At 49.5% G+C, this 27,451-nt stretch overlaps 1 protein-coding gene across 1 annotated transcript in view; it reads left to right on the top strand.

Annotated features, from left to right (window-relative positions):
- Positions 1-24,137, top strand: part of LOC116464096 (general transcription factor II-I repeat domain-containing protein 1-like) — a 31,975-nt gene extending 7,838 nt beyond the window's left edge. The window contains exons 3-10 of the mRNA XM_032754211.2: positions 615-652; positions 917-1,006; positions 5,886-5,933; positions 6,908-6,973; positions 8,085-8,268; positions 16,724-16,773; positions 16,945-17,046; positions 21,794-24,137. Coding sequence (XP_032610102.2) covers positions 615-652; positions 917-1,006; positions 5,886-5,933; positions 6,908-6,973; positions 8,085-8,268; positions 16,724-16,773; positions 16,945-17,046; positions 21,794-21,804 — 589 coding nt within the window. The 3' untranslated portion in view covers positions 21,805-24,137. The remainder of the gene's footprint in view (positions 1-614; positions 653-916; positions 1,007-5,885; positions 5,934-6,907; positions 6,974-8,084; positions 8,269-16,723; positions 16,774-16,944; positions 17,047-21,793) is intronic.
- The last annotated feature ends 3,314 nt before the right edge of the window (positions 24,138-27,451 follow it).

Consider the following 27,451-nt stretch of genomic DNA (forward strand, 5'->3'; position numbering starts at 1 on the left):
CGCCAGGTTTGATGCCTGTCCTGAGTGCCCACCACACCCTGCCCCCAGCAGTCAGCTTGGCTACCATCCACCAACACTCCCCAAGCATGTTCTGACCTCTTAGGGACAGGAGTGGGCCATTTATCCCAGAATCCCCACATCATATCAGGCCTCTCCCTGCAGTTCCCTGGGAGGGCGGGAATTAACCAAATCATCCGTCGCAGGGTTCCTGCCACCTTCATTCCCAGCCCCCTCCCCAGATTCTTAACATTTTCCAGGCCCTGCACGTCTCAGTCCCCCACAAGCAGTGATCAAACCCCTACTGTGCCAAACCCAGGAGCCCAGAGCTCACAGATGCTGAGGAAGGGGAATCCCCAGATGGTTCACCCGAGGACAGCGAGCAGGTGCCTAGCTCAGCCACCCCTGGAGATTGTGGTCCCTGGAGACAAGGCACGGGGAATCTCTCTCCCTGGTGGAGGTGGGGAGCACAATCCTGGAGGGCCAGGGGCTGATGGGGACAGGGATGCCTTCTGCCATGGCGACCGCTGTGGGCCCTGACTGCCTGGAGGGGCAAGGCTGGGGCAGGGTGGCCCTGGACTTGGCTGACAGGTGTCATTTCCTGCTTCCCTTCACAGGTCAGACAAGGGAAGCATGTGTGAAGACTGCAGGCCAGGTGAGAAAGAACAGGACCTGCTGTGTGTGTCGTGGGCCGGGAGGGCAACCACCAGCCTTGGGGAGGAGCTCAACTCAGCCTATGAGACTGGAGTGCTAATGAGCCTCCTCTGAGCAATAGAGTGAGATTCCATCTCGAATGAAAAAAAAAGAGAAAGAAAAGGACCCTTTTCTGTGGGGAGACTGGGCTGGGTGGTCCCTGAGGGACTGTGACGGGAGTATGACAGGCAGAAGACACCCGTGTCATTTGGAGTTTTGTCTTCAGACCCCTCACCAACCTCTGAGGAAATGACAGACTCAATGGCTGGGCATCTGCCATCGGAGGATTCTGACTGTGGAATGGAGATGCTGACAGGTAAGAAATGGAGCTGGGCTGGTGGTGCTTGGGACTCATCTCCCCAGGGAGCAAAGGGAAAGGGGTGGGCCAGGCAGGCCCCAGGCTTTTCTTGGTGTTGACCGCCTCTAGTAGAAGAAACTCAATATATGCCTGACCCCAATCCAAGGCTGGGTTCCTTTTGGAAACTCAAGTAGGCTCTATTTATTTATTTAGAGACTTTGGGCATTTCTCTTTATCTTTGTGTGTTTCTATATATATAAATATATATATATTTATATATATACATTTTGAGACAGAGTTTCACTCTTGTTGCCCAGGTTGGAGTGCAGTGGCGCGATCTTGGCTCACCATAACCTGTGCCTCCCTGGTTCAAGCGATTCTCCTGCCTCAGCCTCCTGAGTAGCTGGGATTACTGGCACACGCCACCATGCCTGGCTAATTTTTTAGTTTTCGTATAGACGGGCTTTTGCCATGTTGTTCAGGCTGGTCTCGACCTCCGGACCTCAGGTGATCCACCTGCCTCAGCCTCCCAAAGTGCTGGGATTGCAGGCGTGAGCCACCACGCACGACCATAGGCTGCATTTATAACAAGGCCCAGCATCCTTCCCAGGAGCCACCTGTTGGGAATAATTTGTCCATTTATCCAACAACTATTTATTGAGCATCTATTGTCCCATGTAAGGGGCTGGAGACAAAGCAGTGAACCAAGCAGAAGTCCCCATCTCCTGGAGCTCACATCCTCATGTGAAGAGATAGATGGATAGTAAGCAAATAAGTAAAATAGGCAGGCTAAGGTGGCTCATGCTTGTAATCCTAGCACTTTGGGAAGCCAAGGCGAGGGGATTATTTGAGGCGGGGAGTTCAAGATCAGCCTGGGCAACATAGAGAGACCCATCTCTTAAATTTTTTGACATGAAGCCTCACTCTGTCACCCAGGCTGGAGTGCAGTGGCACAATCTCAGCTCACTGCAACCTCCGCCTCCTGGGTTCAAGCAGTTCTCCTGCCTCAACCTCCTGAGTAGCTGGGATTACAGGTGCCTGCCACCACGCCTGGCTAATTTTTTTTGTATTTTTAGTAGACACGGGGTTTCACCATGATGGCCAGGCAGGTCTCGAACTCCTGACCTCTAATGATCCTCCTGCCTCAGCCTCCCAAAGTGCTAGGATCACAGGCGTGAGCCACCGCGCCCTGCCTCAACAAATATTTATTGAGCACCTACTGTGTACTAGGTCCTGTGTAAGGGGCTGGGGAAAAAGCAGTGGACCAAACAGGTGTCCCTACCTCCTGGGGTACACATCCTCGTGTGGAGAGATAAGCAGTAAGCAAATAAGTAAAATAGGCAGGACAAGGTGGCTCACACTTGTAGTTCCAGCACTTTGGGAGGCCAAGGCGAGGGGACTGCTTGAGGCCAGGAGTTCGAGACCAGACGGCAACATAGCAAGACTCCATCTCTACTGAAGAATTTTTTTTAATTGGCTGATGCAGTGGCTCACACCTATAATCTCAACACTTTGGGAGGCCAAAGCAGGAGGATCGCTTCAGCTCAGGAGCTTGCGGCTAGCCTGGGCAACATGGTGAAACCCTATCTCTACAAAAGGTACAAAAATTAGTTGGGCATGATGGTGCGTATCTGTAGTCCCAGCTACTTTGGGGGCTGAGATGGGAGCATTGATTGAGCCCAGGAGGATGAGGCTGTGGGGAGCCCTGATGGTGCCACTGAGCAAGACCTTGTCTTAAAATAAATAAATAGGTCAGACGCATTGGCTCACACCTGTAATTCACCACTTTGGGAGGCTGAGGTGGGCAGATCACTTGAGGTCAGGAGTTGAAAACCAGCCTGGCCAGCATGTTGAAACCGCATCTCTACTAAAAACACAACTAGCTGGGCGTGGTGGCACCTGTCTGTAATCCCAGCTACTCAGGAGGCTGAGGTAGGAGAATCACTTGAACCCAGGAGACACAGGTTGCAGTGAGCCAGGGTTTTGCCATTGCACTCTAGCCTGGGCGACAGAGGGAAACTATGCCTCAAAATAAATAAATAATAAATACATAAACAGATATATACATAGATAAAAATTAGACAGGCACGGTGGGACCTATGTTTAGTCACATCTACTCAGGAGGCTGAGGCAGGAGGATCCATTGAGACCAGGAGTTGGAGCCTGCAGTCGGCTATGATGGTGCCACTACACTCCAGTCTGGGAGCCACAGCAAGACACCATCTCAAAAAAAACAAAAATAGACTGGGCATGAAGACTGAAGACTGCGTAATCCCAGCACTTTGGGAGGCCGAGGCAGGCAGAGCACCTGAGGCCAGCAGTTCAAGATCAGCCTGGCCAACCTATTGAAACCCCATCTCTGCTAAAAAGACCAAAAACATTAGCTGGGCATGGTGGCAGGCACCTGCAGTCCCAGCTACTTGGGACGCTGAGACAGGAAAACCTCTTGAACCTTGGGAGGCAGAGTTTGCAGCCGAGATCACGCCACTGCACTCCAGCCAGGTCAACAGAGTGAAACTCTATCTCAAAAACAAAGAAAGAAAGAAACAAACAAAAATAGACAACAAGGAAGGATGCTTAGGATGTAACACTAAGAAAAAGAAAAATTGATTGTGCTTTGCTTACAACTGTGTTGCAAACGTAATCACTGTGGAAAAACGAGGGTAGAGCAAAACAGTAGCAGTGTGAGGCAAAATGATTTGCGTTTTTTATTCTCTAAATCAGTTATGATGCACTTCTAATACTTTGGTAATGAAGAAAAAAACTATGCTTTGTCTAGCACATGCTGGGCATGGCTAGACTTGACAGCAGTCTGTGGTGTAGCTATCCAGAGAGTTTGGTTGATGCCAAGCTCAGGCTTAGATGACAGCATGGCGTGGCAGCTAAGGAATTGACATGGCACCCGGCTAGGTTTCGCAGTGGCGTTAGAAAACACTGTGGAAGCCTCCGCGCAGCACTCACAGCCAGAGGCTGGGTGGCACTGCAGGGGCTGTGGGCCTTAGATGAGCACAGCACCATTGCTGTTTGTTTCACAGAGAAGACCACAGGCTAAGCCAGGCTCAGCCACCTCCCCAAGGTCACACAGCCTTGGGCTGGAACACGTTTCCCATGCAGAGCTCCTTCCCAGGCATCCCAGTCAAACCTGATGAATTAAGAAAATTCTGGCCAGGCGTGGTAGCTCATGCCTGTAATCCCAGCACTTTGGGAGGCCGAGGTGGGTGGATCACCTGAGGTCAGGAGTTCAAGACCAGCCTGGCCAACATGGCAAAACCCCATCTCTACTAAAAATACAAAATTAGCCTGGCATGGTGGTGCGCACCTGTATTCCCAGCTATTTGGGAGGCTGAGGTAGGAGAATCACTTGAACTCAGGAGGCGGAGGTTGCAGTGAGCCAAGATCGCACCATTGAACTCCAGCCTGAGTGACAAGAGCGAAACTCCATCTAGAAAAAAGAAAAAGAAAATTCTGATGGTGGTGCATGCCTGTAATCCCAGCTACTCAGGGCACTGAGGCAGGAGAATCACTTGAACCCAGGAGGCAGAGGTAGCACTGAGGTGAGACTGCACCACTGCACTGCAGCCTGGGTGACAGAGCGAGACTCTGTCTCAAAAAGAATAAAACAACAACAAAAAAGAAAATTCTGGGATGTCCAGGACCACCGTGGATTAAAGGATTTTGCATGTGTGTGCATTTTCTGTTTACACATGTATGATATGAAACAGTTAAATGATGGAGAACTGTGTAACACATGGAGCGGGTGCAGTGGCTCATGTCTGTAATCCTAGCACTTTGGGAGGCCAATGTGGGAGGATCGCTTGAGCCCAGGAGTTCGAGACCAGCTTGGGCAACATGGCGAAACCCTTTCTCTACAAAAAATTTTAAAAAGTAGCCAACCGTGGTGGTGCATGCCTCTAGTTCCAGCTACTGAGGAGACTGAGGTGGGTGGATCGCTTGATCGCTGGAGTTTACAACCAGCCTGGGCAGCAAAGCAAGACCTCATCTCTACAAAAAATAAAACAATTAACTGGATGTGGTGGTACATACCTGAAGTCCCAGCTATTCAGGAGGCTGAGGTGTGAGAATCTCTTGAGCCCAAGAGGTTGAGGCTGCAGTGGGCTGCGATTACACCACTGCACTCCAGCCTGGGCAACAGAGCAAGACCCTGTCTCTTGAAACAAAACAGAAAACTATGTAACACATGAAGGAAAAAGCTCCAATCACATCCTCCTAAGGCAACCACTAGTATTCCTAGTATCTACCCTTTGTATGTTTTTCTCTATGTGCTAACTCATGTGATGACTATTTTAAACAAATTGTCCCATGTTCTCACCTGGATTTTTTTTTTTTTTTTTTGAGATGGAATCTCACCCTGTTGCCCAGGCTGGACTGCAGTGGCATGACCTCACTGCAACCTCCACCTCCCAGGTTCATGAGATTGTCCTGTTTCGGCCTCCCGAGTAGCTGGGATTACAGGTACTCACCACCACACCCAGCCAATTTATATTTTTAGTAGACATGGGGTTTCCCCATGTTGGCCAGGCTGGTCTCGAACTCCTGGCCTCAAGTGATCCACCCACCTCGGACTCCCAAAGTGCTGGGATGACAAGCATGAGCCACCGTGCCTGGCTGAGGACTTTGTCTTGTTCCCACGTGTCCTTGGTGTCTACAACAGACTAGCGTGGGAGGTACATGCAAAATGATCTCAGCCTGCTTCTGTGTGAAGGCCAGGGTGGGCACCTGTATGGAATCGGGATCCCTGATCCCATTGGAGTGGGTGCCATGCTTCAGAGTTGGGGCACCCTGGCCCTCCATTCCCCAGCTATCTGGTCTGACGTCAGCAGTGCAAGGCTTAGGAGATGATGAACATGGCTTCCCGACATCCTCTGTTCTCTTTTAGACAAAGGCCTGAGTGAGGACCCATGGCCTGAGGAGAGGCCAGCCGAGGGTGAGGCACTGTCTACCCCCTACATTTTACACCCACCACCACCCCATGTCTCCTCCCCTGCCCTCCACCTACCCTTGGCCTCTGGGTCTCTTCCTTCTCTCCATCCCATCTCTCTCCAGCACCCTGGTTTGGGGATGGGAGTCCTGTGGGCTGCCTGAGGTGGGAGGAGATTTAAGGACATGTCTTCTAGAACCAGGAGGTACCTGGTCAGAGCTGCAAGCAGTTCCCACTGCTAAGGGAAATTACAAGGCTTTGTTTTTATTACATACCCTGCTGCTTTCCACAAAGGTTTTAAGACTGGGAACTGAGCCTCCTCTATCTGAACAAGTAGAATAGAGGCCTGATAGCACAAAATTGGCTTTGTGTCCAGCAGACACTCCCATTCTCAGGAACCTGAGAATTCCCTCCCTGCTGAGAATGGAAGTAGGACAGAGAGAGAGGGAGGCCAGCATGAGGGTGGGTCTGTTTCACCTCTGGAGTATCCTGGAATGGAATGAATGAGTGTCAAAGGAAAGAATTGTCACTTCCCCAAACCCAGCCTGGCAGGGGGAACCATGAAGTCTTAACACAGTTCTACTGCCACCTGGTGGCGGTGTGCTCAATTTGCAGGCTTAGTGTGTACCCAGTAGTTCTCAGTCACATGCTATACCTCAGTCACATAATCAGTCACATACCTAGAAAGACCCATGGTCACTCCTAGTCCACAGAACCTTCCAAATCTTCATTCAGGCTGGTGGTGCCCTAGATTTGATTTCACAAACAGGAATGTGAGCCCTGTCTGGCTCACAGGAATTGTGGACCTGTCTGTGTGTGCCATTTCTGAGGAAATAAGTTACCTACCGCCACCGCCTCAGCCCCAGCCTTCCCCCATTCGAAGATCCCACCACAGGGCCAATCTTGGTACCAGCAGAGCAGGAACATCAGCCGAGACGCTGCCACCAACGAGCCTCAACAGACTGCCTTTTGCCTTCCAGACAGTCAAGGTGACGTGATCCGACCCCTGTGGAAGCAGGTGGAGCTGCTCTTCAACACACGATATGGTGAGCAAGAAGTGGGACAGGGTTGGGGGCATCCCAGCCCCCTCCAGTGGCCCTGTTTGCAGAAGGGCTTTGGACCCATCCCCTTGCCAGCTCCCATCCCAGCTGCTCTCTGGGCAGGGACAAGGGAGGGAGGGAAGGGAGGAGCTGGGACCCTCCTTAAAAAAAAAATGGAATAAGATAAGATAACCTTAGTGGTGTGCCGGGCATGAGGCTAGGTGCTTCCCCACCTTTTTTTTTTTTTTTTTTTTTTGAGACTGAGTCACTCTGTCACCCAGGCTGGAGTGCAGTGGCACAATGTCGGCTCACTGCAACCTCTGCCTCCCAGGTTCAAGCGATTATCCTGCCTCACCCTCACGAGTAGCTGGGATTACAGGTGCCCGCCACCACGCCCGGCTAATTTTTGTATGTTTAATAGAGACAGGGCTTCACTGTGTTGGCCAGGCTGGTCTTGAACCCCTGACCTCAAGCGATCCACCCACCTCGGCCTCCCAAAGTGCAGGGATGACAGGCATGAGCCACCGTGTCCAGCCCCTGTGTTCTTGTATCCCATCTCACAAAATCCCCATGTCCTAAGACCCACTTTACAGATGAGGAGAACTGAGGCCTCATAAAGGGATGTGACTCATCCAAGGCCCCACACTACTCAGTGGCAGAGATCGGGCTCATTCCAAGGTGTGGTGTTGGGCCACACCAGCATGTGGTGTCGCTTATGGTGGCGGGAGGAACACTCGGGGGGCCTTACTGGAAGGGTGAGGCCGAGTGGACTTAGGGGGAAGCAATGCCGAATCTCAGCAGCCATTAGTGGTGGCTTCTGTGCTGCCTGGGCATGAGGGCATGGACCCAGTGTGGGCCATGGGGTAACCCTGGGTTGAGTTCTTATCCCCTGGCTCTGCTGTTCAGTGGCTCTGTGACCTCAGACAAGTCACGTCCCCTCTGAGCTCCAGGTTCCTTTCCTGCAGGCTGGGGAGCCACTCTTTCCACCTCCCAGGAAGGCTGGCAGGCCCTCAAAAGGGCTCTGGCAGCTTTGCCCCCTACACAGGCACGGGACACAGGGGTTGAGATTCCTGGCCCTGTGGCACCGGGTGGCCTTACAGCAGCCATGTCTCTGCAGCCAAGGCCATTGGCATCTCGGAGCCCGTCAAGGTGCCATACTCCAAGTTTCTGATGCACCTGGAGGAGCTGTTTGTGGTGGGGCTGCCTGAAGGCATCTCCCTCCGCAGGCCCAACTGCTTCGGGATCGCCAAGCTCCGGAAGATTCTGGAGGCCAGCAACAGCATCCAGTTTGTCATCAAGAGGTAAGGCCCGACCAGGTCCGTGGGAGACAGCACCAGGCCTGCTCAGCACCCAGGGCAGGAGCAGCACCAAATCGCCATCAAGCGATTCTTGTGCCTCAGCCACCCGAATAGCTGGGACCACAGGTATGTGCCACCATGCCCAGCTAATTTTTTGTTTAATTGATTGATTGATTTTATTTTTTTAGAGATGGGGTCTGGCTACATTGCCCAGACTGTTCTCAAACTCCTGGACTCAAGCCATCTCCTGCCTGGGCCTCCCAAACTGATTACAGGCGTGAGCCACTGCGCCTGGCCACTGTTTCTTTTTTTCCTTTAGACAGAGTCTCACTCTGTCTCCCAGGCTGGAGTGCAGTGGTGCGATCTTGGCTCACTGCAACCACAGCCTCCTGGGTTAAACGATTCTCCTGACTCAGCCTATCGAGTAGCTGAGACTACAGGTGCCCACCACCACGCCCAGCTAATTTTTGTAATTTTAGCAGAGACTGGGTTTCATCATGTTGGCCAGGCTGGTCTTGAACTACTGACCTCAAGTGATCCGGCCACCTCAGCCTCCCAAATTGCTGGGATTATAGGCATGAGCCACCGCACCAGGCCTTTCTTTTCTCTCTCTCTTTTTTTTTCTTTGACAGCAAGGTGTTAGATGGGTTTGGCTGCAGTTGGCAGACATGAAGCTTCCCAGGCCTGCCAGACCCAAAGCCACCGAGCTGACCCCTCTCGCAGTCTCAGGAGAGCAGTGTTCAGTTTGCCCAGATGCAGAATGGGAATGTCCCATCAGCTCACGGGTTCTCCAGGCTGGCGTGTTAGTGTCCTGGGCCAGGGGCTGGGGGCAGTGCCCCATCGTCCCAGGATGGGAAAGTCCAGCAGCGGCTTCTCCAGGCTCTGTTTCCTTGAGCATGTTGTGTTTTTGCCAGTGAGGTCCTGGGGCAGCACCCATGGATACACGCTGTGTGCCCAGCTAGGATAAAAAGTCCCTTTGGAGAAGGCGGTGGCAGTTATTGAGTAAAAATGTGGTCGGGGGATTTCAGGAACAGGGGTTCATGCCTGTAATCCCAGCGCTTTGGGAAGCTGAGGTGGGAGGGTTGCTTGAGCCCAGTTGTTCAAGACCAGCAACATAGCAAGACTGCGTCACTACAAAAAAAATTTTTTAAGCTCTAGTGTAGCAGCACATGCCTGTAGTCTCAGCTACTCAGGAGGCTGAAGCAGAAGGATCACTTGAGGCCAGGAGTTCAAGACTAGCATGGGCAACATAATGAGACCCCATCTCTACAAAAAAATTTTAAATTAGCTGGGCATGGTGGTGCACACCTGTAATCTCAGCTACTCAGGAGGCTGAGGTGGGAGGATCACTTAAGCCCAGGAGGGGTTTGGAGGCTCCAGTGAGCTATGATTGCACCATTGCACTCCAGCCTGGGTAACAGAGCAAGACCCCTCCTCAAAAAAATAAAAAAACGAAACAGGGAATGAGAGGATCATATTTCTATTTTGTGTTTGTTACTTCTGTGTTACTGTAATAGCATACATTTAGGCTTGGTTTATGGCTGGGCACGATGGCTCACGCCTGTAATCCCAGCACTTTGGGAGGCCAAGGCGGGCAGATCACTTGAGGTCAGGAGTTCGAGACCAGCCTGGCCAACATGGTGAGATCCCATCTCTACTAAAAATACACAAATTAGCCAGGTGTGGTGGCTCGTGCCTGTAATCCCAGCTGTAATCTCCCTGTCATCAGGAGACTGAGGCAGAAGAATCATTTATACCCAGAAGGTGGAGGTTGCATTGAGCTGAGATGGTGCCACTACTCTCCAGCCTGGGCAATAGAGTGAGACTCTGTCTCAAAAAAAAAAAAAAAAAATTAGGCTTGGTTTGGTTGAAAGCAGCAAGAAAGAAGAGACTCTTAAGGGTTTGTTCCTCCAGGGGAGTAGATGGTTCTCAAAATGGGAGACTCACAGCACCATTTTTGCATAAAGTGGCGAGGAGATCTGCTGGGACAGGGAGCTCTTCTGCAGGGCCCGCTCTATGCCAGGAGGGAGGCTGCTGCTCCACGACACACAAACAGCAGATAACAAAACGCTACGCAAAAGGGCTGGAGAGCAAGAGTCATGATTTGTGCAGTAGAATCAAAGGCTTCAGCAGGCCAGGATGAAGTGCAGCCACATACCTGGTGTGTCTGGGCATATTAAAAGGAAGATTGAGCTGGGCACAGTGGCTCACGCCTGTAATCCCAGCACTTTGGGAGGCCAAGGCGGGCAGATCACGAGGTCAGGAGATCGAGACCATGGTGAAACCCCGTCTCTACTAAAAATACAAAAAAATTAGCCGGGCGTGGTGGCAGGCGCCTGTAGTCCCCGCTACTCAGAGAGGCTGAGGCAGGAGAATGGCGTGAACCCGGGAGGCGGAGCTTGCAGTGAGCCGAGATCGCGCCACTGCACTCCAGCCTGGGTGACAGAGCAAGACTCCGTCTCCAAAAAAATAAAAAAAATAAAAAATAAAAGGAAGATTGAGCTGGGCATAGTGGCTCATGCCTGTAATCCCAGCATGTTGGGAGGCTGAGGTGGGCAGATACTTGAGATCAGGACTACTAAAAATACAAAAATTAAGGCCAGGCACGGTGGCTCATACCTGTAATCCCAGCACTTTGAAAGGCCAAGGTGGGCGGGTCACCTGAGGTCGGGAGTTCGAGACCAGCCTGACCAATATGGAGAAACCCCCCTTTCTACTAAAAAATACAAAATTAGCCGGATGTGGTGGTGGGTGCCTGTAATCCCAGCTACTCGGGAAGCTGAGGCAAGAGAATTGCTTGAACCCAGGAGGCAGAAGTTGCAGTGAGCCGAGATCATGCCAATGCACTCCAGCCTGGGCAACAAGAGCAAAACTCCATCTCAAAAAAAAAAAAAAAAAAAAATAGCCAGGCTTGGTGGTGTGCACCTGAAGTCCCAGCTACTTGGGAGGCTGAGGTGGGAGGATTGCTTGAGCCAGGAGGTCGGGGCTGCAGTGAGCCATGATCGAGGTGGGAGGATTGCTTGAGCCAGGAGGTCGGGGCTGCAGTGAGCCATGATCGCACCACTGCCCTCCAGTCTGGGTGACAGAGTAAGGCCCCGTGTATAAGTATGCCAGCATTGCCCTCCAGTCTGGGTGACAGAGTAAGGCCCCGTCTGAAAAAAAAAAAATGTAAATACATTCTGGCCAGGCGTGATGGCTCACGCCTATGATCCCAACACCTTGGGAGGCCCAGAAAGGAGGATCACTTGAGCCCAGGACTTTGAGACCAGCCTGGGCACTGTATTGAGACCCCATCTCTACAAAAAATTTTAAAAATTCTCACACCTGTAATTCCAGCACTTTGGGAGGACAAAACGGGAGGGTCGCTTGAGGCCAGGAGTTCGAGACCAGCCTGGTCAACATAGCGACCCCGTCTCTATTTGATTTTTAGAATTAAAAAATTAGGCCGGGCGCGATGGCTCATGCTTGTAATCCCAGCACTTTGGGAGGCCGAGGCAGGCGGATCACAAGGTCAGGAGATCGAGACCACGGTGAAACCCCGTCTCTACTAAAAATACAAAAAAATTAGCCGGGCGTGGTGGCGGGCGCCTGTAGTCCCAGCTACTCGGAGGCTGAGGCAGGAGAATGGCGTGAACCCGGGAGGCGGAGCTTGCAGTGAGCCGAGATTGCGCCACTGCACTCCAGCCTGGGCGACAGAGCGAGACTCCGTCTCAAAAAAAAAAAAAAAAAAAATTAGCCAGGTGCAGTGGTATGTGCCAGTAGTCCCAGATACTTGGGAGGCTGAGGCAGAAGGCAGAAGAATCGCTTAAGCACAGAAGGTCCAGGCTGCAGTGAGCTATGATGGCATCACTGCACTCTAGCCTGGGTGACAGAGCAAGACCTCATCCCTTTAAAAATACAAAGAGAGGCCGGGCATGGTGGCTCACGCCTGTAATCCCAGCACTTTGGGAGGCCAAGGCAGATGCATCACTTGAGGTCGAGCCTGGCCAACATGGTGAAACCCCATCTCTACTAAAAATACCAAAAATTAGCTGGGTGTGGTGGTGCTCACCTGTAGTCCCAGCTCCTCGGGAGGCTGAGGCTCAAGAATCACTTGAACCTGGGAGGTGGAGGTCACAGTGAGCTGAGATCGCATTACTGCACTCCAGCCTAGGTGACAGAGCAAGACTCCTTCTCAAAATAAATAAAAATATATATATAAATAAATAAAACACAAAGAGACAAACTAAAAAACCATCCTGGGCGCCTGCCAGGTCCTGGGCTTGCAGCCCAGTGGTAAATGCTACCAAGTTGCCCTGGAGGTGCTGATGTAACCCAGACAAAATCACAGTATCATGTCAGGTAGAGATAACTGCTGTGACAGGATATAACTCAGAGTAAGGGGGAGAGAGGCACAGGAGGAACCTGGAAAAGGAGGTGATATTGGAGCAGCGACCCAGTGAAGTGAGAGGGCCAGCCAGGTGCATAAAGAGTGTGGGAGCAGGCTAGGCGCAGTGGCTCACGCCTGTAATCCCAGCACTTTGGGAGGCCGAGGCAGACAGATCACAAGGTCAGGAGTTTGAGACCAGCCTGACCAACATGGTGAAACCGTGTCTCTACTAAAAATACAAAAATTAGCCAGGTGTGGTGGCACATGCCTGTAATCCCAGCTACTCAGGAGGCTGAGGCAGGAGAATCACTTGAACCCAGGAGGTGGAGGTTGCAGTGAGCCGAGATCGTGCCATTGCACTCCAGCCTGGGTGACAAAGAGAGAAAAAAGACTGTAGGGACAGAGAAAAAGTCATGCAAAGTCCCAGAGGCAAGAACGTGCTTGGGTGTTTGAAGGCTCGCAAGGTGCCCTTGTAGCTGGTGCAGGGTGAGTGAGGGAAGTATGGTGAGGTTGAGGCCGAAGAGGTAGCAGGGGTCCAGGCGCGGTGGCCCACGCCTGTAGTCCTAGCACTTTAGGAGACTGAGGTGGGAGGATTGCTTGAGCTCAGGAGTTTGAGACCAGCCTAGGCAATATAGTGAGACCCTATCTCTATTAAAAAAAAAGAAAAATAGGTCAGGAGCGGTGGCTCACGCCTGTAATCTCAGCACTTTGGGAAGTCGAGGAGGGTGGATCACCTGAGGTCGGAAGTCCAAGACCAGCCTGGCCAACATGGTGCAAACCCGTCTCTAAAAATACTGTCGTGGGGTGAGGGGAGTGGGGAGGGATAGCATTGGGAGATATACCTAATGTCAATGACGAGTTAATGGATGCAGCACACCAACATGGCACATGTATACCTATGTAACAAGCCTGCACGTTGTGCACATGTACCCTAGAACTTAAAGTATAATTTAAAAAAAAAGAAACAGAAAAAAAAATACAAAAATTAGCCAGGTGTGGTGGTCGGGGTCGGGGGCCTGTAATCTGTAATCCCAGCTCCTCGGGAGACTGAGGCAGGAGAATTGCTTGAACCTGGGAGGCAGAGGTTGCAGAGAGCTGAGATAGTGCCACTGCACTCCAGCCTGGGCAACAAGAGCAAAACTCTGTCTCAAAAAAAGAAAGAAAGAAAAGAAAACGAAAAAGGTAGCAGGGGCCAGATCACATGGGTTTGGGCCAGCTTAAAGAGTTTGAATTTTATTTTGTTTTTTTTTTTTTTTGAGACGGAGTCTCGCTCTGTCGCCCAGGCTGGAGTGCCGTGGCGCAATCTCGGCTCACTGCAAGCTCCGCCTCCTGGGTTCATGCCATTCTCCTGCCTCAGCCTCTCTAAGTAGCTGGGACTACAGGCGCCCGCCACCACACCCGGCTAATTTTTTGTATTTTTTAGTAGAGACAGCGTTTCACCGTGGTCTCGATCTCCTGACCTCGTGATCCGCCCACCGCAGCCTCCCAAAGTGCTGGGATTACAAGTGTGAGCCACCGCGCCCGGCCTTGAATTTTATTTTTAAAAAATTCTTAGAGACAGGGTCTCATTCTGGCTTGTTTTTGTTTTTGCTTTCAATGCCCACTCCCTCAAACCATAAACCAGGGGCACCCGGGCAGCTTGAGGTTAGGTGCCAATTCAACAGCAAGTCCTCATGAATGACATTTTTTATGGTTTTGTGCAGAGACACCTTGTGCTCATGAGCATTGTTTTTTTGTTTTTTGTGGGTTTGTTATTTTTTTATTTTATTTTTTCTATTTTTTGAGACAGTCTTTGTTGCCCAGGCCGGAGTGCAGTGGTGCGATCTCGACTAACTGCAACATCTGCCTCCCGGGTTCAAGCGATCCCCCTGCTTCAGCCTCCTGAGTAGCTGGGATAACAGGCGCATGTCACTACGCCTGGCTAAATTTTGTATTTTTAGTAGAGACGGGGTTTCACCATGTTGGCCAGGCTGGCCTGGAGTGATCCGTCCACCTTGGCCTCCCAAAGTGCGGAGATTAGAGGCATGAGCCACCATGCCCGGCCTTTTGCGGGTTTTTTTTGAGACAGAGTCTCACTCTGTCACCCAGGCTGGAGTACAGTGGTTCCATCTCAGCTCACTGCAGCCTCCACCCTCCAGGTTTAAGCAACTCTCCTGCCTCAGCCTCCTGAGTAGCTGGCATTACAAGCATGAGCCACCATGCCTGGCCATGAGCATTTGTTTCAAGAAACAGGTCTTTCTGTAGCCCAGGCTGGAGTTTAGTGGCACAATCATAACTCACTGCAGCCTTAAACTCCTGGGCTCAAGCAATCCTGCCTCACCCTCCTGAGCAGCTGGGACTGCCGGGGCACGCCACCACACCTGGCTAATTTTTACATTTTTTGTAGAGAAGGGGTCTCGCTCGCTATGTTGCCCGAGCTGGTCTCAAACTCCTGGGCTCAAAGCGATCCCCCTGCCTCAGCCTCCCAAAGTGCTGGGATTACAGGTTGAGCCACCGCACCCAGCCTTGAGCATTTTTTAAAGTCACAATGGCTTTCTCCACCTGTCATTTGGAAAGGGAAGCAGGTTAGCGCAGTGGCCGACAGGAGAGGCCATCTGGTGGGTTTGAGGCCAGCTCCTCCTGTTACTCCCTGTGGCCTTGGCAGCCGGCTGTGCTATTTAAGGGGAAGCACTGTCGCTACTCTGGCCTGGGACTCAGGGGCTCTGCCCAGCTTCTGCCTCTCTAAGGTTACTGCTGGGAAGTCACTTCCCCTTTCAGAACCTGAGTTCTGCCATAAAGAGGAGGGGCCTAAATGCAGTCTGAAGCCTTTTCTAGCTCCTGAGACTGTGGTTCAAGTCAGGGCTGTGCTTCCCTCTCCCAGCCCTGGCCCCGTGACCCCAGCTCTGTGCCTGGCACTGTTCAGAAGCTTAAGAGATGCCCACCACCAGAGCAGACACCAAATCCTCATCTACTGGGGACCCAAGGGGTACCCTCCCCGAGAGTTTGGCCTTTGGGCTAACTCCTGGGCAGAGACTCCTCGGTGCTGCTGCTTGATTACCCCTGTGACAGAGAGCTCATTACCTCTCCAGGCCCATTACCTCTCCAGAGAGCTAATTACCTCTCCGCTCCATGGCTTACCCTGCCATCCCCCGACAGCCCCACTCTGGCCAGCATGATTTTCCCAGTGTCCTCTACCCACCACAAACCCCAGCCCCGCAACAGGCTTGCTCTAACAGGACAAGTTGTGCTGAAGATGGGGCCTTTAGAAGCAGTGCGGTATGATAAAGGTTGATTCATGTCTGGGCAGGGCTTTCTGGAGTCAGTGGAGCTAAAGACATTAGTATAATACAAAGCTGGGCTTGGTCACTGGCACTCCCGACTGCAGTGACACAACAGCTCTTAGATGTGAGCCATAGATCTCAGACCTTTCCAGAAGCTTGGAGTTCTTGCTATGTAGTGGGCTTTGACTGTTTCTACACTTTATTTATTTATTTAGAGACGGACTCTTGCTCTGTCACCCAGGTTGGAGTGCAGTGGCGCTATCTTAGCTCACTGCAACCTCTGCCTCCTGGGTTCAAGCAATTCCCCTCCCTCAGCCTCCCGAGTAGTTGGGATTATGGGCGCCTGCCACAACACCCAGCAAATTTTTTTATTTTTGGTAGAGACGAGTTTCACCATATTGGCCAGGCTGGTCTCAGACTCCTGACCTCGGGTAATCTGCCCTACTCGGCCTCCCAAAGTGCTGGGATTACAGGCATGAGCTACTGCACCAGACCTTGTTTCTACACTTTAAACCAGCTCCACTGGAGGCCCCCTGAGGCCGCCTGCTCCAATCCCAGGCAGTGACAATCGTGCAATGTCCCTGGAGCAGGAGTGAGATATCAGACGGACCTGTTAAGGACTGGGCGGGTCTCACTCCTGGCTGGATCCTTCAAGCCCAGTGCAGCCCCCCAGATTCCACACGTGGGGCGGCAGGGACTCCAGGCCTAACTGTGCAGAGCCAGGACGGTCCATTGCAGGGATGTGCAGACCGAGGCCCAGAGAGGAGGGCTGGGCAGTCCCAGAGATGCTTGGAGGGACCTCTGTGATACCCCCGCCTGTGTTTTCCAGGCCCAGGCTGCTCACTGAGGGAGTCAAAGAGCCCATCGTCGACAGTCAAGGTACCCAGCACGGGGTCGTGGGCCATGGTGTGGGCAGGCAAGGGAGGGCCCCAGGGGCCTCTGCCACCAGCCCCTCCTCCTGCTGCCTCTGTCCTGCTCCCATCCTGGCCCTGGCATTCTCCCCACACCCCCACATTGGGTTTCCCCTAATGATGCCATCTTGGGTCCCAGGAACTGCCTCCTCACTTGGCTTCTCTCCCCCTGCCCTGCCCCCAGAGAGGGATTTCGGGGACCCTCTGGTGGGCGAGAGCCTGAAGAGACAGGGCTTTCAAGGTAAGGTTGAGCTCAGGGGGAGGTCTGTTGTCCCAGCACCAGGACCTTGACCTGGTTTGGGTTTGGAGGGCCAGGCTGGAAGTGGGGAGGAGCTGGCCCCCAACTTCAGGGCCTAAGGGACCAGGCAAGCCAGGTTGGCAACCCAGGCCCGACTGTACCCTGCCAGCTCTGTGTTAGAGACTCCAGGGGAGAGGGGGTGCCTACAGGTGGATGGTGGGGGGACCTAGGGGGTGGGAGGCTACAGGGCACAGGAGCCTGCCTGCCCCCCTCCAGGAAGGTAGCTGACATGCCTACTCCTTATTCAGCAATCAGTTGTGGTCTTAGTGCTTTGAAATCAGAATAGGAGCCAGGTGCGGCACCTCACGCCTGTAATCCCAGCATTTGGGGAGGTCAAGGAGGGAGGATGGCTTGAGGCCAGGAGTTCGAGACCAGCCTGGGCAACATAGAACCCATCTCTATGTCTATTTTTAAGGAAAGAAATCAGAGGCCGAGTGCAGTGTCTCACGCCTGTAATCCCAGCACTTTGGGAGGCCGAGGCAGGTGGATCACTTGAGGCCAGGAGCTTAAGACTAGCCTGGCCAACATGGCGAAACCCCATGTCTACCTACAAAATACAAGAATTAGTCGGGTGAGGTGGCATGCACCTGTGATCCCGGCTATTCAGGAAGCTGAGGCGGGAGAATTGCTTAAACCTGGGAGGCGGAGGTTGCAGTGAGCCAAGATCGTGCCACCGCACTCCAGCCTGGGCGACAGAGAAGACCCTGTCTCAAAAAAAAAGAGAGAGAGAGAGATGGTGGTCTGGGATCCCTTTGGCACATGCTAGCACTTGTCTTTTTTGTTTGTTTTGAGATGGAGTTTTATTCTTGTTGCCCAGGCTGGAATGCAATGGCGCAATCTCAGCCCACTGCAACCTCCGCCTCCCGGGTTCAAGTGATTCTCCTGCCTCAGCCTCCTGAGTAGCTGAGTTACAGGCGCATGCCACCACAACTGGCTAATTTTTGTATCTTTTTAGTAGAGATGGGGTTTCACCATGTTGACCAGGCTGGTCTCCAACTCCTGCCCTCAGGTGATCCTCCTGCCTCGGCCTCCCAAATTGCTGGGATTACAGGCATGAAAATTTTGGGGAGATTTTCAGTTGCTATTTAATATTTTTTAGCCATATGCATTTTTCTCCTCTCCTTCTGGGACTCCAGTGACAATGATAGATCTATTTTTTTTTTTTTAACCATCCCACAGGTCCCTGAGCCTACATTTTAAAAGTTCAATTTTTGCTCTGTTGTTCACATTGGGAATTTCTATTGACCTATATCCCAGTTAATAGATCCATTCTTCGATCACTGCAATTCTAATATGAATTTTTTTTTCGTTTTCAGATGGAGTGTCGCTTTGTTGCCTAGGCTGGAGTGCAGTGGCATGATCTTGGCTTACTGCAACCTCCACTTCCCAGTTCAAGTAGTAATTCTCGTGCCTCAGCCTTCTGAGTAGCTGGGATTACAGGCATGCACCACCATGCCTGGCTAATTTTTGTGTTTTTAGTAGAGACAGGGTTTCACCATGTTGGCCAGGCTGGTCTCAAACTCCCAACCTCAGGTGATCCACTCACCTCAGCCTCCCAAAGTGCTGAGATTACAGGTGTGAGCCACCACGCCCAGCCCTCTAATATGAAATTTAAAAACTTTCAGTTATTGTCATTTTAAATTCAAAAATTTCCATTTGCTTCATGTCTTCATTGGTTTTGCTAGGGTTTTTCATTTGTTTCAAGCATGTTTGTCTTTAGTTATTGGTGAATTTTTATAATGCCTTTTTAAAAATCTTTGTCAGATAATTCCAACACATGTGTCATTTGGTTCAGATATGATAAGTGATTTTTTTTTTTTTCTTTTTTGGAGACACAATCTCGCTCTTGTCGCCCAGGCTGGAGTGCAGTGGTGTGATCTCGGTTCACTGCAACCTTTGCCTCCCGGGTTCAAGCTATTCTCCTGCCTCAGCCTCCTGAGTAGCTAGGACTACAGGCTCCCACCACCACACCTGGCTAATTTTTGTACTTTTAGTAAAGACGGGGTTTCGTCATGTTGGCCAGGCTAGTCTGGAACTCCTGACCTCAGGTGATCCACCCGCCTCAGCCTCCCAAAGTGGATTACAGGTGTGAGGTATTGTGCCCGGCCTCTTTTTCTTTTTCTTTGGCAGAGTCTCACTCTGTCTCCCAGATTGGAGTGCAGTGGCACGATCTCAACTCACTGCAACCTCGACCTCCCGGGTTCAAGTGATTCTCCTGCCTTAGCCTCCTGAGTAGCTGGGATTACAGGCATCCAACACCACGCCCGCTAATTTTTGTATTTTTAGTAGAGATGAGGTTCAGCTATGTTGGTCACGAACTCCTGACCTCAGGTGATCGGCCTACCTTGGCCTCCCAAGGTGCTGGGATTACAGGCAGGAGCCACTGCCCCCAGATGGTGAGTGATTTTTTTTATTGTGTCTTGAAGGTTTCGGGTGTTATGTTAGGAGGCTCTCAATCTAATTTGAATATTCTTTAGCCAACGTCACACTGGTGGAGAAAGTGAGTTGTGACCTCATTACCATGGGTGGAGGAAGAAATCCAAGCTCCCCTCTCAGCCCCTACCAATACCACAGAGAGGGTGGAGAGGACAGGAACAAACAATTCATGCTTACCTGGCAGGGCTGGAAGTTCAGTCTCCACCCAACCTCTACTGACACTGTGGAGAAAGGGAAGTGCCCTACACTTCCAAGAGCAGGGGGAGGCGTTTCAGGTTCCCCATTCAACCTTTTTAACACACAGAGGAACCTGCGGGCAAAAACTAAGTATAAATTTCTTTTTTGGCGGGGTGGGGCACGGCGGCTCATGCCTGTAATCCCAGCACATTAGGAAGCCAAGGTGGGAGGATTGCTTGAGCCCGAGTGTTTAAGACCAGCCTGAGGCCGGGCACGGTGGCTCACGCTTGTAATCCCAGCACTTTGGGAGGCCGAGGCAGGCGGATCACGAGGTCAGGAGATCGAGACCACGGTGAAACCCCGTCTCTACTAAAAATACAAAAAAATTAGCCGGGCGTGGTGGCGGGCGCCTGTAGTCCCAGCTACTCTGAGAGGCTGAGGCAGGAGAATGGCGTGAACCTGGGAGGCGGAGCTTGCAGTGAGCCGAGATCGCGCCACTGCACTCTATCCTGGACGTCAGAGCGAGACTCCGTCTCAAAAAAAAAAAAAAAAAGACCAGCCTGGACCGCCAGGCGCAGTCGCTCACGCCTGTAATCCCAGCACTTCAGGAGGCCGAGTAGGGCGGATCACGAGGTCAGGAGATCAAGACCATCCTGGCTAACACGGTGAAACCCCATCTCTACTAAAAATACAAAAAATTAGCTGGGTGTGGTGGCACACGCTTGTAGTCCCAGATACTTGGGAGGCTGAGGCAGGAAAATCACTTGAACCCAGGAGGCGGAGGTTGCAGCGAGCCAAGATCACACCACTGCACTCCAGCCTGGGTGACAGAGCGAGACTCCATCTCAAAAAAAAAAAAAAGACCAGCCAGGACAACATAGTGAGATTCTGTCTCCATAAAAAATTTAAAAATTAGCTGGGTATAGTGGCGCACACATGTAGTCCCAGCTACTCAGGTGGCTGAGACGGGAGGCTAGCTTGAGCCCAGGAGGTCCAGGCTGCAGTAAGTCATGTTCGCACCACTGCACTCCATAGCCTGGATTACGGAGCCAGACCCTATTCCCCCCGCAAAAAAAACAAAAACAAAAAAGAATTTCACGATGGCAACTACAGAGCCCTAAAGCCCAAGCACAGGGCCCTGTGCAGTCACACCTTTGTGCTTCTCACCCAATTTTCTGTTTTTCATATCGATTCTGAAAGCTCTTGTTCTCTGTGGGTGATTTATATTTGTTTCTATTGTAAATTGATTTTTTTTCCATAATGTTTGCTAAGTGGTTAGTAATGCTATATAGGAAAGTCATTTTGTACAGTTAGCTTTTATGGCTATTTTAGAATTTTCATCTCTCACTAATATAGAGATGAAATTCTATAGTTTCAATATAAATTCTCTCGGGTTTTCTTTTTTTACATTTCTTTTTTTCAAGACAGGGTCTCACTCCAGCTAGCGTGCAATGGTGAGATCACAGCTCACTGCCACCTCAAATTCCTGGGCTTGGGTGATCTTCCCACCTTAGCCTCCCCAGTAGCTGGGACTACAGGTACACACCACCATGCCCAGCTAGTGTTTTATTTTTGGTAGAGATGTGGGTCTCACTATGTTGCTGACGTTGCTCTCAAACTCCTGGCCTCAAGCAGTCCTCCTGCCTTGCCTCCAAAAGCGATTACAGGTGTGAGCCACAATACCCAGCCTTCTCTTGGGTTTTCTACATAAAATAACCATCTACAAATAATAGCTATCATTTGTTCTAAGTTCAGACAACAACCCCATGAAGCAGTAATATTATTAACCCCATTTCACAGCTGAGGGATCTGAAACAAGAGATTTGTTTAGGGCTAATAAGTAGCAGAATACAATTCAAAACCAAATCCAAGCCTTCCAGCTCCAGAGTTCATGTCCTCACCAACAGACAATAATAGCTCTATATTGATTACGTTAACTCCTTTTTTCTCTACTTTTATGTCTGTTTGAAGACTGAGTACCTTGGTAGAACTGCAAGAACAACGTTGATTGTGGTGACAGCAAATATTCTTGTCTTCTAATTTTAACTGACAAATGTCTCTAATGTTTCATTTTTAGGTATAGCTTAACCAGAAAACCTCTGTAGCATGAGAATATTAATAATAATGTATATTTTCCTAAGAAAGAACCAAATCAATTTTTGGAAGAGGGACGGATTGTGAAACTTTATTGATAAAGAATTCTGTTCCAAAGGTGTATTCCAGTCACATTTACCCTACATAAAATACCAACACTTTCTTATTGCAAAAACAGAAACTCTGGCCATTGTATTGATGCTGACTTAAGAGAAATAGAAGCCTCTATATAAGGCAAGAGTCCATACCAGAAGAATTCGACCAATATGAGATACCTCCAAAAAAATCAATGACCTACTTTATATGTAAGAGACCCAAAAAAGTCAGCTTTTGTGGGAAGTTGATATGCATTTTATTGAACAGAGTGTACAGTAACTAAAAGAACTGTGTATTTCCAAGGGAATTAAGACCGCGTATCTGGATTCACACCTAAAAGCACATAGAAAATTAAACCAAAGAAGGGCAAGTTTTCTACTAAAATCACTTGGGCCCAGGTTATTCTATAAGAAGATTCTCACTGGCATTTGGTAGTAACTCATCACCTTCTGTGCGAGCTTGGGAACCAGCTGACTCAGTGAACTGCTTCCTGTCTTCAGTGTGTGATGACACAGACGTGTCAAGCTTGATAGATCTTATATGTAAATTTAAGAAGTTTTATACCCACCCTGGTTTTATTCCAAAATAACTGCTCTGCAGTTTTGGGCTCCATCCTTAGGAAGATACTGGAAAAGCAAGAGAACCTTTCTCAGCTGCCTGTGTGAAGTGACATTGTTCTAGAACGGTGCCCTGGGGCCTCATGCACAATTTCACAAGTATAGCTCCATAATCTGTGGAAGTCACTGAATGGAAGAAGAATCATCAATGGTATATTTAGGTTATGGAAGGTTCCACTGAGATAAGAAAAGGTTCTACAATGCAGGTAGCTGTTGAGCCTCCTAAATATTTTACTCATTTAGTTAACATCACACTGTGCATTGAGTGCAAGATTCTTTGGTTACACCATATTAACCACCAGGAGGGTAACTTCTGGTTTGTAAAAGAGATTAGTGGTTCCTAACGGAGGGGTGATATGGCCCCAGGAGACATCTGACTATGTCTGGAGAGAATTTTTCACAGCTCTGGGGGGGTGCTACTGGCGCCTAATGGGTATGGATGGCAGGAATGCTGCTGAACATTCTACCATACACAGGGTGGCCCCACAACAAACACCTCTCAGGCCATTAATGTGAATAGTCCTGAGGTTGAAATGTCCTGAAAGAGGTTCAGAAAACATGTCTGGACTGTTGTAAAGTCAAATGTATATTATGGAGGCTGCAAGGCGCCCCCTGTATCTCACAGCTGGAGGGACCCCGTCACCTCTCACCATCAGAGGCCCGTTCATTCCCGCCTTCCATTCCAGGCCCAGCGCCTGCTCCTTCTCACTGAAGAACCCAATAGAGATTTGCTGAATGAATGAGGGAAAAATAAGCTAGAAGCATGGTTTAAAGTCTTCCATCAACTACATTAAACAGCAATTTTATGTGGCCTAAAATTTATTCTGAACCTTAGTGGTGTCATAGTCTCTGACTATATAGAACCTCAAAGTTAAGGCTAACACTTTCTTAAAGATGGAGTGCACATCTTAAGGGGAGTTTGTCTAAACACTTCTCGAGTCATTTTAGTGGGACAAACCAAATAAAATGGTGCTAAAGGCAAACATTCAATGTACTTCATTTTAAACTAAAAAGTTAACATATAAAATGCCATGCACAGCAGACACCATTCTTTTTTTTTTTTACATATTTACAATTTTACATATTTACTTATCAATATAATTTCTATCTTTACAATTATAAAATTATTCCAAACTGTGGAAGAGTAGTACCATTTAATTTTCTTGAACATACACTTTGTAGCATTCGTTTTATCCTTTAAAAGGCAATTATTTACCAAAACCACAGTGAATGCCAGAAGAAGCACACAGGAAAATCATGGAGGGAAAAAAGATTGAGACAAAATTTGCACACAAGCCTTAAATGAATCTGTATCAGTAACTCAAATAAATAGTACTTTATTATTAACTAAGTTTCCCCTACTAGGAAAAACAAAACAATCCCCATATACTGTACCTTTAAAAATGCTCTGACATTTATAAGCAATTTAGTTACATTCTAGATCCCAATCAGTTGAGTGTAGTAAGGGCTACCTACAATTTAGGCTCAAATAAATACTCCACGTAAATTGTGATCATCCTGCATAAACTTGAGGTTGCAGTGGTGGAGGAAGTTTATCATTTTCAATGTTTTCAGAGTCAATAGCTGCTAACGGTTGATTCGGAGGCTTAATTTCCAGCGGGTATTTCTCAACAATGTCTTGAACTTCTCTTGCAATTCCATCTGTCCAATCTATGAGATCTTTTTCCAGTTTCTTGGCTTCACTCATGATCCTTTCCTGTCGTTCATTCAACTGAGACAGGAGATCCAAGTTCTTATACATTTGCTTGACACCTAAGCAAGCATCAGGAGACCAACTCTCAGCTTCTTGCTTCCTGGGAGAGGTCTGGCCAGACATGTAGCGATCAAAATCCTCCTGACTTAAATTCAAAGACTGGGCGTCCAGCTTCTCAATGAAAGCCACAGCACAGCACTACAAGAGGACGTTAATACAGTCATATTAGGAAAGCTACACATACTTGAATCGATTTGTAAAAATCTTTTGATCACAGAGAATTTAAAATAGAAGCTAAAGTAAACAAAACAAACTCATGAACTTCCGTGTATTTCAGTCTCAAAAATTACCTACTCCTATCCCCAGTCGTGCTTCCTATACATTCCCAGGAGCTCCGGGGCCAATGTATGGGTGCAGCCTCCCCAGGTGCACCATGAAGCCATTCTGTCTGAGTCTTCCCAGACCTGCTATCCCCACTGAGGATATAGTCCCCAAGTAGGTGTGGCACACAGACCTCTGATCCTCAAATGAATATTTTAACATCAAGTGGTTAAAAGAACAGCTCCAGACCGGGCCCGGTGGCTCAAACCTGTAATCCCAGCACTTTGGGAGGCTGGGACGTGCGGATCATGAGGTCAGGAGTTTGAGACCAGCCTGGCCAACATGGTGAAACCTCATGTCTACTAAAAACACAAAAATTAGGTGGGCGCAGTTGTGGGCGCCTGTAATCCCAGCTACCTGGGAGGCTGAGGCAGAATTGCTTGAACCCGGGAGGCGGAGGTTGCAGTGAGCCAAGATCATGCCACTGCACTCCAGCCTGGGTGACAGAGCAAGACTCTGTCTCAGGGGAAAAAAAAAAAAAAGGAACTCTGAAGTGACAGAACCTGAGTTCTGTCACCCCTTTCACTTAACAACAATGAAGTGAGTGACCTTGGGAAAGTTACTTAAGCTCTCTGAGGTTTCTGTACCTGTAAATGGGGGGAAATACCACCTAGATTTATTGTGAGAATTGAACAACATAACACATGTCACGTGCTTCTGAGAGGCCTGCAATGAGCAATGAATACATGGTAGCAATTATTAGTACAGAAATGCCACTACAAATGCCCAATTCAACAGACATCTGAGCCGGGCATGTTGGCTCATGCTTGTAATCCTAGCACTTTGGGAGGCCGAGGTGGGAGGATTGCTTGAGACCAGGAGTTCAGACCAGCCTGGGAAACAGTCGAGGTAGAAACCTCATCTCTAGAAAAAAGGAATAAAGAAAAAGAAAAATCTGATTCATCTAAGGACAATGGAACACCATCTGGCTCATGGTGTGTGTGGAGTTGCTGTGGCCCCTCCGTGACCTGGAAAGAGGAGGTGATTCTAACTCCTCACTTAGGTGAATGGAGACATGGCATTGCCACTAAAAGGAATGGAGAATACTGGCAAAGAAACATCTGAAGGGGCAGTAGCTCTGAACAAATTATATTTGAGGTGCAATACAAGTGTGAGGTCAAGACAGGTGACACAGAGTTGCGGGTCGTCACTGCACAGTGAGTGACAGCTCTGTGACAGAGAAGATGGTGCAGGAAGAGAGATGGAGTCCCATGGAATGACACAATTCAAGGTGGAAGTAGAAGACACAGACTTTACATAAAGAGACAAGGAAGTAGTGGAATTGTGGAAGCCAAGGAACAACAGAAGTTGCAGAACAAAGGACTCATGGAGAGTGCTATGAGAAGCGAAGGAAGATGAAGACTGTGAGTGCCCATGGGGTTTGGCAGCTAGAAACTTTCTACTTTTGCCAGAGCAGTTTCATTGGAGCAGTGGGTGTAGGAGACAGACTCTGAGTCAGGCAAGAAGAGGACGAAGAGAGAAGGCACAAATGTACTTAAGGCTGCAGGCCAAGGGCACTAGAAGCTGCTGAGTGTGTGCGAGCCAGCCACCTCTACTGTCAGTGACCGTGGCTACGCTCGAACACGTCCTGGTCCTCCTCCACTTCTCTCAATACCTGCCATGTCTCCACCTTCACACTTCTCAGGAACTTCCAGGTTGTCTGACCCGCTTTGGATAAAGAGCTGAATCCAAAAGGATCTTCCCTCGTAGGCAAGTGTATGTTTCATTTATATTAAGAAATATGAGGCCAGGTGCAGTGGCTCATGCCTGTAATCCCAACACTGTGGGAAACTGAGGTGGGTGGATTGCTTGAGGCCAGGAGTTTGAGACCAGCCTGGCCAACAAGGTGAAACCCTGTCTTTACTAAAAATACAAACATTAGCCGGGCGTGGTGACACACATCTGTAATCCCAGCTACTTGGGAGGCTGAGGTATGAGAATCACTTGAACCCAGGAGACGGAGGTTGCAGTGAGCTGAGATCACACCACTGCATTCCAGCCTGGGTGACAGAGGGAGACTCCATCTCAAAAAAAAAAAAAAAAAAAAGATATATGAGTACTTCTAATCTCATTCTGTATGGGCCACTTAAACTTTTTTCAGTACTACAGATTAAACCACCATGTGCCTGGGAAGACGGAAAACAGTGTGAATAAAGATAAAAGCATCATTCTGATCAAGAGCATTCCCAAGTCCCTCCACCTGCACATCACACTCCCGAGATGCTGGTGACCACAGTAACACGTAGCTGAACACAATGGTGGAGGGTGATGAGTGATGGGGGCAGGTCCAAGTTTGGAGGAACCTGAAGCTTATTCAATTTTGGGAACCTACTTACAGGAAAAGGAAAAAAAGTGACAAATACAAAAGTAGGTATAAATGTGAATACATACATAGAACCTAGAAATAAATCATGACATATTTTTAGCGTCTCAGAGATTCACGTACCTGTTTTGAGACTTTTTTGGCAATTTATCAGAAATACTCCCAATGCATCCTGGCTTCCCCTCCCCACCTCTTAGTTCCCAGGCTCTCAACACAGAAAACCAAGTCCATAAGCTGCCCCAAGGCTCCAAATTCATTAGCTTCACAGTACATTCCCTCTAAAGCAAATAAGCAGAGTTTAGTAGGAAGAAAAAGGAAGAATTCAGGTCAGGAGTCGTGGCTCATGCCTGCAGTTCCAACTCTCAGGGAGGTCGAGGTGGGAGGACTGCTTGGGTCCAGGAGTATGAGACGAGTCTGGGCAACATAGCGAGACCCCATCTCTCAAAAAAAAAAAAATTGGCTCGGTGTGATGGTACATGCCTATGGTACCAGCTTCACAGCAGGCTGAGG

Source organism: Hylobates moloch, unplaced genomic scaffold, assembly GCF_009828535.3.
Source record: "Hylobates moloch isolate HMO894 unplaced genomic scaffold, HMol_V3 SCAFFOLD_174, whole genome shotgun sequence".
NCBI classification, from domain to species: Eukaryota; Metazoa; Chordata; class Mammalia; order Primates; family Hylobatidae; genus Hylobates; species Hylobates moloch.